The sequence below is a fragment of the Mus pahari genome, chromosome 19 (assembly GCF_900095145.1).
Source record: "Mus pahari chromosome 19, PAHARI_EIJ_v1.1, whole genome shotgun sequence".
NCBI classification, from domain to species: domain Eukaryota; kingdom Metazoa; phylum Chordata; class Mammalia; order Rodentia; family Muridae; genus Mus; species Mus pahari.
The window spans coordinates 11,866,022-11,876,932 of NC_034608.1; the positions used below are offsets into that span (position 1 = coordinate 11,866,022).

The 10,911-nt window shown below is 49.9% G+C and overlaps 2 protein-coding genes across 2 annotated transcripts in view; one reads left to right on the forward strand and one right to left on the reverse strand.

Moving 5' to 3' along the window:
* Window positions 1-3,990: 3,990 nt before the first annotated feature.
* Tmem160 (transmembrane protein 160) lies at window positions 3,991-6,871 on the forward strand. The gene is made up of 3 exons (XM_021219695.1): window positions 3,991-4,382; window positions 5,326-5,418; window positions 6,547-6,871. The coding sequence occupies exons 1-3, from the start codon at window positions 4,175-4,177 to the stop codon at window positions 6,810-6,812; spliced, it is 567 nt and encodes a 188-aa protein (XP_021075354.1). The 5' UTR covers window positions 3,991-4,174; the 3' UTR covers window positions 6,813-6,871.
* A 161-nt stretch (window positions 6,872-7,032) lies between these two features.
* Npas1 (neuronal PAS domain protein 1) overlaps window positions 7,033-10,911 on the reverse strand; it is a 21,571-nt gene continuing 17,692 nt past the window's right edge. Inside the window, exons 11-12 of the mRNA XM_021219528.2 lie at window positions 10,509-10,603; window positions 7,033-7,684 (exon numbers count right to left, since the gene is read on the reverse strand). Of these exons, the coding sequence (XP_021075187.1) occupies window positions 7,215-7,684; window positions 10,509-10,603 (565 nt within the window). The 3' untranslated portion in view covers window positions 7,033-7,214. The remainder of the gene's footprint in view (window positions 7,685-10,508; window positions 10,604-10,911) is intronic.

A 10,911-nucleotide genomic window follows, 5' to 3' on the forward strand; every position in this document is an offset into this window, starting at 1 on the left:
CTTCTTCTTCTTCTTCTTCTTCTTCTTCTTCTTCTTCTTCTTCTTCTTCTTCTTCTTCTTCTTCTTCTTCTTTTTTAAAAGATTTATTTATTTATTATATGTAAGTACACTGTAGCTGTTTTCAGACACTCCAGAAGAGGGCATTGGATCTCATTACGGATGGTTGTGAGCCACCATGTAGTTACTGGGATTTGAACTCAGGACCTTTGGAAGAGCAGTCGGTGCCCTTAACCACTGAGCCATCTCTCTATCCCCACCCCCTTTGCAACTTCTTATGGTGACTGTCTTCGTCCTCCACCTGTCTCATGAACCTTCTTCTGTAGTGTCATCTGCCTCATAGCCAACTCCCCCACCCTGTCCCCTGTCCTTCTTCCTCAGGGCCCCTGGCTGGAATGGGAAGTCCAGTGTGGAGAGCTTTTGATGCCACTTCTAGGAAATTGGCAAGAATAAGTGACATTGGGCTAGGACAAGGAAGTAAGCTCAAGATCTTGATCATCTTCATAAGTCCCTGAATAGCATGGGACTTTGTTTAGGCCTTGTTTGTTCTTTGGCTAATTTGTTTATGCCTTAGAACTGGCCATATTCTTTGCATGTACCTAGAATGATATAAAGGCAGACTGGAAAAAATTAAACCTGCCTCAGCATCTGGTGGGGTCATACTATAATGCTGTCTAGTTGAAGGCCATGTGTTCCTGACCCACCTTTGCTTGCCTATATCCCAGACTGGACAAGATGCCTTGCTTCAAGCTTTTAGATCTTGTGGGACAGAGAGCACGGAGATATTGGAAAAAAGGAAAGGGCAGTGGGCACTTGGAGGGCTGGTTCTGGACATTTTCAAAGACATATTTGAAAATTGGCAGCTGCCTTGAATGATGTTACTTTAGCAATAGATAAATTTGGGGCAGGATCTGGATTTCAAACAAGTGTTAGTGCATGTGTTAAAGCTCTAATCTTTTATTAGTTGGTCATGTTAAAAATACTTTTGTTTCTTCTATGGTATTTATTGTAAGTTGTATTGATTGCACACATTGTGTTAGTGTGTTGAAATCTGGCATGCCTGTTATGGTGGTCTATCAACCAGCTTTTGTTTGATTGCCCATGAGTATGAAGGACCTTGGTATTCTGAAACAAAAACCTTACAAATATTGGAAGAATTGAGTCAGGCTTTAAGCAGAAGCAAGAGGGTAGTGGACTTGATGGTTGCCAGTATAACAGTTTTGATCACAATAATAGCCAGCACCACTGCTTCTGCAATTGCTTTGATGCAAGAATTTAAGATAAACACTTTTGTTAATATCATTTAGCAAAAATGTCACTAATGCTCTGAGTATTCAAGAACATTTAGATAGGTGTTTGGAACTATGACTTGATGCTGTTTATGATACTATTCAAATTATCAGGGAGGAGGTTCAGAGTTTAAGAGTAAGAAACCACCAGGCACACACCTTTAATCCCAAGCACTTGGGAGGTAGAGGCAGGCAGATTTCCGAGTTCGAGGCCAGCCTGGTCTACAGAGTGAGTTCCAGAACACCCAGAGCTACACAGAGAAACCCTGTCTTGAAAAACCAAAACCAATAAATAAATAAATAAACAGTAAGAAACCATCTCAAGTGCTATGCTAAATACCAATGGATTTGTGTCACTTCTAAAATTTACAATGACAGCCATTATAATTGGGACACAATTCAAGGACATTTACAGGGTATTTGGCACAGTTCTAATACCTTTCTGGATATTTTAACTTTGCACACTGAGGTTATCAGTTTAAAGAATGCTGCTCCGCTGTGTTTTGATGCTGTGGTTATTGCTGATAAAAATTAGTAGTGGCTTAACGTCAATGTTTCCATCTTGGTCAAGCTTCAAGAATGGCATACATAGCTTGATCATATTAGCCCATCTTGCCCTGGGAATGCACAACAACATCAGCATGTCGGCAGCCAAAATACATGACTTGAAACTGAAAATGGATCCCCAGACAGAGCCATTAGTTTAATAGGCTGGCAGTCAAAGATGGGTAAGATTCTGCACAGAGCCTTACCAACCTAAGACAGAAGTGCATTGCTTTGCATATTCCATTTTCAATGATGGGTAAGGAAGGCATTCTTGTCAGAACAACCTAAGACAGGCACAGTCTTGTTTATGATTAAAAAAAAAAAGGGCTAGTAGTGATGGCACACGCCTTTAATCCCAGGCGGGTTTCTGAATTCGAGGACAGCCTCTTCTACAGAATGAGTTCCAGGACAGCCAGGGCTATACAGAGAAATCCTGTCTTGAAAAACCAAAATACAAGTGTGTGTGTGTGTGTGTGTGTGTGTGTGTGTGTGTGTGTGTGTGTATTTGTATCCAAATTTCCCTGGTTTTACCTCTATGAAGTCCATTTCCTGATAGACTTGATGCCGCAGTACTGAGTACCAGGGTTCTTCTCATTGGCAACCACATCAGTCAATTGACTGCCCTTACAGTTTTTAACAATTTTAGCTGTTTTCAGATTGGCATCTTTAACTGTGGTGTGGGACTGGTAGACTAAGTCCTGCATTCTCTGGCATCCCATGTGTGAAGAACAATGAATCTTTTTCAGTATGCTTATACCCATTTTCACAGTCAGTTTGTGATCAGCTAGCTGTCCTCCATCATCTCTTAGGACACTGAGATACAGACAGGGTTTTGGCCAAGATCACATCTTCTGTTTGATCAGAGAATGTGGGGTTTCCTAGGTCTAGGGCAATCAAGGACATGAAGGGCCCAAATTTTAGGGCCACCCACTGGGTTGTCTTGTTGCCCTCTGGGATGGAGTTTAGCCCTTCCTTCTGCCATTAGACAGCCTCTCTATATAAATAGCCCCACAGATATGAGCAGGAGCAAAGCCACACTGGTTGTCTGTGTCTCTCATCTTTTCTCAGCTCTAAGGCCTTGGTCAGAGCCGCCAGTTCACCTTTCTGGGCTGACATTCTTGTCAGGAATGGCTCTGCACATATGACCTGAGCAGTCATGCAGAGGCCCATCAATCAAGGTCAGGGTCAGGCAGCAGGGCAGCTGAAAAGTCATCCTGGGGCATTTAAGAAGAGGGGCTGGAAATGAGTCATTCTGGCATCATCTTTAACCTGGAGGCAATTGCTGCACTGCTGTATAGACAAGGGTGGGGGTGGGCTTCTGGCAATTGGTGACAGATTGGCTATTGTTAGATGCCAAGGCCCTAAGTCCCCTGGGTCTAGGGAGGTCACCTGTAGTTGGCAGAGTAAAACCTTCTTAGAGGAGGCACAATAGTCCGAATTTTTCAGGGCCTCTAAGAGGTCTTGGGTCTTTCTTTTATTTCTGTTGCCACTGAAAGTCACTTATAAACTGATGACGGGACTTTATCTTCAGGTCTTAGCAAGACAGAATGTTGAACTTTATTATCTACAAAAAAAGTTGTTGGGATTCCCTTTTACTTTTAGGGTTGGCCTGGGCTTGGGGAGGGGGCACTTTTGATCTTTAGTCCCCTCCCTCTTATCTCCTTCTCCTGAGACTGTTTTAGGCATCTCTTATGTGTCCTGGGGTTTGGCTGTGGCTGCCAACAGGATCTTTGCCAGGTCTTGAGTCTGTTGCTTCTGTCCTCTCATCTGCTTCTCCTCTGCAGTCTCTGCCACTCTCACTGAGTTTTATTCTCAGTCCCAGTAATAACGTTTTTTGGAAAGAATCTAAGGAAGGACAGGAATGAATTTTCAGAAATGGCATCTTATTAAAATCTGCATAGAAGAAAAACTGAAGAGGAATACAACAAAATAGTTGTGTGTCCTCTTTACTGAGGTAACTGCTAGTTTCCGTGAGTTCACCACAGTTTTGCAACTAGTTTAAGCAACTAGTACAAGTTTTGTTTCCTGGCTGAGGAGAGCAGTAACTTTTTTGAAACTACAAGTCCCAGCAGAAATTGCGCCGCACCCTTCTGCAGGTCGAACGGTCTACCGTACATTGATCTCTGGGATTTGTAGTTTGATGATAAAAATAAGGTGGGTCACACACTACCAGCACATATAACTGAGGTGGAGACACAACCAGATACACCAATAGGTATTACGTTCCGGGATTGAGTTGCGGGCAGATCACCAATGGTTGTTTCGCTACTCATGAGTGATGTGACCTCCAGCCTACAGTAGGCCCGTGGGGCGGAGCTGGTGTCGCGGCCCCATTGCGAGCCATGGGAGGCGGCTGGTGGTGGGCTCGGGTCGCGCGCCTGGCCCGCCTGCGCTTCCGGGGGTCTCTGCAGCCTCCTCAGCGCCCCCGCAGCGGGGGCGCGCGCGGGTCCTTCGCCCCGGGCCACGGGCCACGCGCGGGAGCCTCTCCGCCCCCAGTGTCCGAGCTGGATCGCGCGGACGCTTGGCTCCTCCGCAAGGCACATGAAACAGGTCAGTGGCAGGGGCCGGGGTCGTTCGCGATACAAGGAGAGGGGTTCCAGTGTGCACGTGGGAGTGGGTGGCGAGAGTAAGGCAAGCATCTGCTGGGAACACGGCCTGTGCTCAGCGGTGGCAGCTTCCTCAAGTGAGCGCAGGGAACCGGTGTTGGGGGTGGGGGTTGGAGATTTTGCAGCCTGGCCGCATAGGGCACTATCTTTCGGGTCCTGGCTAATGGGGTACAGCAGGGATTAGTGTGTGTGTGAGGGTACGGTTAGGAAGAAGTAGCTGGCAGCACCACACTGCCTAGGTGAGAGGCTGTTCTAGAGGCAGCTGGGAGGGAACAAGTTGCTTGCGACAGGGGTATCGGTTAGGATTACAGACAGAGGGGACCACTTGGAATAAAACAAGAGTGTGGCTACCCGCAGAAGATGGGGAAGTTCCGGATTGGACCAGCGTGTAACCAATGGTAGAGAAGGTGGCTGCTGATTGGAGGGAGAGGTGATCTAGGCTGCAGGAGGAATCTCAAACAAGGCAATGGGTTGAGAGATCGGAGCCGGTCTGGTGTAGAGTGGGGCTAGTAGTGGGAACAGCCTTTTGGCAGCACTCGGGGACTTGAGTGGTGGGGAGATGTGGACGCATGCATGAGGCCATGCTAGGTAGGAGCGGTTACCACGCTGGAGAAGTTTGTCCCAGAGGTGTGAGGGAGAGAGGAAAGACCGCAGGATGCACAAGGGAGCCGACTTGGGAAGACTTTCTATCCTCAGACTGCACATCTTCAATTCGTGCTCTAGATTTTGAATGTCTGGGACAGAAGGGTAAAGGCAGGGGACTTGCATGGGGCTTCCCGGAAGGGATCCACTTCTAGAATACTTTTGTCTTGTGGCTGAATAGGGTGAGAGGGGATCTAGGAAGCAGGGCTTGCTGATGCAGAGCTCCACCCCCCAACTCCCCGCAGCTTTTCTCTCCTGGTTCCGAAATGGACTTCTGGCATCCGGCATTGGGGTCATCTCCTTCATGCAGAGTGACATGGGCCGGGAAGCTGCCTATGGTGAGTACAGACCATCCCTATGGAAGATTGGGCCCCTTCCCCTTTTCCTCCAGTTCTGAGTCCTACCCTTGCCTTACTGGTGTAAGTCCCTCTTACACCTCCTTCATCGGCATTGTGAGGAGTCCACCAGACAGTTTCCAAGTAGCCTTGACTTATGTGCACACCTTTGTTTATGCCCCCAGACCCGCCCCTTTGGTTATTGGATTTCACCTCCAAGTCTCAGATACTTTCCTTTTACAAAGTCTCGTGTATTTGGCTCATGTATTTGAGTCCTTGTCTGCCTTTATTTATTTGTTTGTTTATTTAATTGTTATAATGGGAAGGAAATCAGCCTACTAGTTAAGCACTGTATCACTGAGCTACACATCCCCAGCCTTCCACTGGTGAATTTTTTAGCCATGTGCTCTACCATTGAGCCACACCCCAGCCCCTCACTGGGGGATTTTAGGCAGGGGTTCTACCACTGCACTACATCGCCAGCCTTTTTTGTTTTTTGTTTTGTTTTGTTCTGTTTTTTTAAAGATTTATTATATGTAAGTACACTGTAGCTGTCTTCAGACACTCCAGAAGAGGGCGTCAGATCTTGTTAAGGATGGTTGTGAGCTACCATGTGGTTGCTGGGTTTGAACTCTGCACCTTTGGAAGAGCAGTCGGGTGCTCTTACCCACTGAGCCATCTCACCAGCCCCCACCTTTTTGGTTTTTTAAGATTTATTTTTATTGTATGTGTATATGTATATATGGAGACCATGTGCATGCCTGGTACCCATGAAGCCAGAAGAAAGCACAAGAGCTCCTCGGACTGGAGGTACAGATGGTTGTGAGCCACCGTGTGGGTTCTGGGATCTGAGCTCAGGCCATCAGAAAGAGCAACAAGTACTCTTAACCTTGGAGCCATCTCTCCACAGCACTGCCCCCTCACCCCCCTCCCCGTGTTATTTTGAGACATCGAAGTTGCCCGAGTAAGCCTTCCGTTAGCTGGCACTGCTCCAGCCTCTCACTCGCTGACGTTAGAAGCCTTGCCCCACCCTGTGCTCATAACTGACTCATCCCCCCCACCCATCACCCTGGCAACCCCTTGGGATACCCTGGACCCTGTAACTATTGACTACTGCTCCTTCTTCCACAGGCTTCTTCCTGCTGGGTGGCCTGTGCGTGGTGTGGGGCGGAGCCTCCTATGCGGTGGGTCTAGCAGCGCTGCGGGGACCCATGCAACTGTCGCTTGCTGGTGCTGCCGCTGGTGTGGGGGCAGTGTTGGCTGCCAGTCTGCTCTGGGCTTGTGCAGTAGGTCTCTACATGGGCCAGTTGGAACTGGACGTGGAATTGGTGCCTGAGGATGATGGGACAGCCAGTACAGAAGGCCCGGATGAAGCGGGCAGGCCACCCCCCGAGTAAACAGCAGGGCTGTGGGGACTGGCTGGGCCTGACGACCGGGACATTAAAGCCTGACCCTTGAGCAGTTCAAGACTCTGAGTGACAGCTCCTGTTATCTGGGGAGGTGGGGAGCAGAGAGGAGGACAGCCTTTGGGGATGAGGCTCGGTGGATAAAGGCTCCCAAGCCTGACGACCCGAGTTTGATATTCAGGACCCGCATGGTAGAAGGCGAGACCTGATTTCCACACCATACCACACATGGACACACATACAAGGAAATCATTTCAAAGGAACAAGGAAAAGCAATCATGAGAGGCAGCATCCGCGGGGAGGGAACCCCTCAGGGCGTGGTGTTTAATTCTCAAGAATGACTCCAGGACTTGATCTATGTCTCAGGTTTGGCCTTCTGGTGTTACACTGCTTTCAGTCTCCCTTCCGCTGCACCCTAGTACCTGTGGGCCCCGGGTAGGGCAGGCCCAGCGTAGGGTAAAAGGCCTCTGGAAGCGAGGGGCCTGGGCCCAGCCTGTGCAGATGTGGATACATCAGGCTCAACTCCGCAGGGCCATAGCGGATGGTGCCTGGGGTGCACAGGCCCCGCACGACGGGTGGCAGGAAGCCTGCATGAAGGAGGGCGGGTGAGGGGTCTCCGGGAGTTGTCAAGCCCCACGGCAGTACTGGATCATGCTTCAGGGCCCCCGCCCGGATGACAGAAGTGAATTCTGGCCGAGGTGGAGCCGGTGGATCTGAGAGCTCCTCCTCTCCACTGTCCTCTGAGCCTCTAGCTTCCTTCGGGCTGGCCTCCACTTTGATGCGTTTGCCTCGGGCCTGAGGGTCCTTGTCCTTGTCCTGGTCCACAGGCATAGCCTGCTTCCCGTCAACTGGAGGCTCTTCCTCTGAAGAAGATATTTTATGTTTATTCTTTGCAGAGCTCTACTGCTGTACCACACCCACAGCCCCTTATAGCCTGCACCCACGAGAGAGGGGAAGAGGTCAAGATAGAGGCTCTGCCACTGAACCACGCCCCCAGCTCCTCACTGGGGGATTCTAGGCAGGGGCTCTACCACTGAGCCACGCCCCCAGCTCCTCACTGGGGGATTCTAGGCAGGGGCTCTACCACTGAGCCACNCTCACTGGGGGATTCTAGGCAGGGGCTCTACCACTGAGCCACGCCCCCAGCTCCTCACTGGGGGATTCTAGGCAGGGGCTCTACCACTGAGCCACCACACTTCCAGTCTCTTAGTGATGGAGTCTCCTCAGGCCTCCCGTTGAACCAGATTCTAAGCCTTCTTTTGACTTTCTATGTGTGGGTTGAGGAAATGGAGGTGAACATCAACACCGGTGCTCTTCCTCTATCATCATCATCATCATTACCATGTTGTGTGTATGATGGAGGCATACATACCGTCATGAAGTTGTGCACCAGGTCAGAGGATAGTTTTACTGAGTCGGGTTTCTATTTCTACCTTTATTGGGATTCTGAGGATCAAACTCAGGTCATCGGGTTTGGATCGTTACCCACTGAGCCATCTCTACGGTCGCATTTGTAATTGCTCTGTGTGCGTGAGTGTGGGTGCACAGGCCCCATGATATACATGTGGAGGTCACAGGGCAAGGTATTTCTTTCTACCCGATGAGCCATCCCACTGGATTATTGTCCTTCGAGACAGAGACACTTACTGAACCTAGAGCTCATACATTTCTGGTTAGGCTGGTTGGCCAGCAGACTCCTGGGGTCTACATGTGTCTGTCCCCTCTCAACACTGAGCTCACCCGGACGGGTGCTAGAGATCCAAACACAGGCCTTTTGTTCACTTGGGTTTTGTTTTTGTTTTCGACAGAGTTTCTCTGTGTAGCCCCGGCTGTCTTGGAACTCACTCTATGGATCAGGCTAGCCTGGAGCTCACAGAGGTCCTCCTGCCTCTGCCTCCCAAGTCCTGGGATGAAAATTGGGTGCTACCATCACCGACCCATACTCAGGATTTTATGCATGCACAGCAAGCCCTGGATTCACGGGGACCCCTTTACCGTTTGAGACAAGGTCCTGCTAAGTTGTCTAGGCTAACATTGGCATCTCCCTGGCTCAGCCTCCCCAGTAGCTGGGATTAAAGCCTTTCACTACCACACCAGCCTTGGAGGAGGCTTCTAAAGTAGTGTGTGTGTCCCCAGCCCTTCCCTTTGAAGGGCAGGCACAGCGGGGTAGGTCTGCAGTCCCCAAGCCCCAGTGATTCTCCCCCCAACCCTCGTGTCCCCCGGGCACACAGTAGGCACATCCCACAGCACAGCTAAGACCCATCCAGCCCTGACATTGCCAGTAAAGCGTAGGTTGAGAAGGTCCAGCTAGGCCTCTACAGATGATGGAAGCTTCCAGCATGCCCTCCTACAGCAATGGATGGTACTGGACATATCTCATCTGTATTGTCCTGAGAGACAGCCACTGGCCACATATTGCCGGTGACTATTTGAAATATGGTAGATACATTTGAGGATGAAGATGTTTAATTTTGGGGTAGGATGAAGGTTCCCCTCCCTCTCCCCCAAGACAAGGTCTCACAACGTAGTTCTGGTTGGCTTGGAGTTCACTCTGTAGACGAAGCTGGCCTTGAACTCAGAGACCTGCCTGCCGCTGCCTCCCAACTGCTTTGATTAAAGGTGTGTCACTACCATGACCTGCTTGATTGTGTGATTTTCGAGGTAAGGTCTCGCTGTGAAGCTCTCCTAGTCTAGAACTCATTAAGTAGACCAGGGTGGCTTCGAACTTACGGAGACCCTCCTGCCTCTGAGTGGTGGGGTAAAGGCTTGCCCTGAGGTGCTGCGCCCCACCCCAGCTGTTTTTAATTGTTTAGATTTGTCTCGTGTGTTTCAGTGCTTTGCTTGCATCTGTGTCTGTACACTGTGTGCATGCCTGTTGCCTCTGGAAGCCAGAAGAGAGAGAGAGCATTAGATCCACTGGAACTGGAGTCACAGATGGCTGTGAATCACCATGTGGGTGCTGGGAACGTAACTCAGTCCTCTGCAAGAGCAGCCAGTGCTCTCTACCGCTCAGTCTTCCTGGTCCCATTTCAAATTATTTAATGTGTATATGTGTTTTGTCTACAAGTATATCTATGTGTCACATGAATGCCTGGTACCTCCAGAAGCCTGAAGAGGGCATCAGATACCGGAGAACTGGAAATAATGGTGGCTTTGAGCCCTGTGGATGCTGGGAATGAAACCTGTATCCTCTGCAAGAACAAGTGCCCTCAGCCGGGGACATTTTTCCTTCTTTCTTGAGACGGTGTCTGTGTAGCCCTGGCTGTCCTGGAACTCACTCTATACCAGGCTGGCCTCAAAGTTACAGAGATCCTCCTGCCTCTGCTTCCTGAGTGCTGGGACTAAAGGTGTGTGCCACCACTGCCCAGTTCCAGACAGGGTCTCTCAATCAACATCGAGCTTGCCAATTCAGCCTCAGGGAAATCCTCCTGTCTCCACCTCCCCGACCTGGGATTACGAATGTGTGTTTCGCACCTGGCTTTTCTTTATGAGGGGTACACCCATGTCCTTAAGCCTTCCTGGCAAGCACTTTACCCACTGAGTCATCTCCCCTGCCTGAAGGACAGTTAACTCCAGCTATTAATGTAAACAGCCACATGTGTTGAATGGCTTCCACAATGGATAGTCCCACTGTAGGCCTCTACACCTCATTCTTTCCTGGGTATAGACTGGAATAGGTTAGCTTACCTGTGGGCTCTGGACCCGGGCTGGATGGCTCCTCCTGAGACACAATGGCTGGAAGCTGGAAGACATCCAGGGGTGTTTGACTGCCTTCGGCATTGCTGGGGACAAGATGATGGAACTGAAAACCAGGGGTCTTAGGGAAGCAGTGAGTACAGACATTTTCCAGTATGGAACTTATGGGTACTACCCCGGGACACTAAAAACTTTCTATCAGACCTATAAACTCCTAGTTGGAAACACACACACACACACACACACACACACACACAATTCTAGGCAGGGGCTCTACCACTGAGCCACGCCCCCAGCCCCTCACTGGGGGATTCTAGGCAGGGGCTCTACAACTGAGCCACGCCCCCAGCCCCTCACTGGGGAATTCTAGGCAGGGGCTCTGCCACTGAGCCAC

Bases quoted from the DNA above. Each gene is read 5' to 3' on its own strand.
- Tmem160 (XM_021219695.1), top strand. From the start codon at position 4,175: ATGGGAGGCGGCTGGTGGTGGGCTCGGGTCGCGCGCCTGGCCCGCCTG. The intron at 4,383-5,325 runs GTCAGTGGCAGG...AACTCCCCGCAG, and splicing joins CCGCAAGGCACATGAAACAG to CTTTTCTCTCCTGGTTCCGA. The intron at 5,419-6,546 runs GTGAGTACAGAC...CTTCTTCCACAG, and splicing joins GGGCCGGGAAGCTGCCTATG to GCTTCTTCCTGCTGGGTGGC.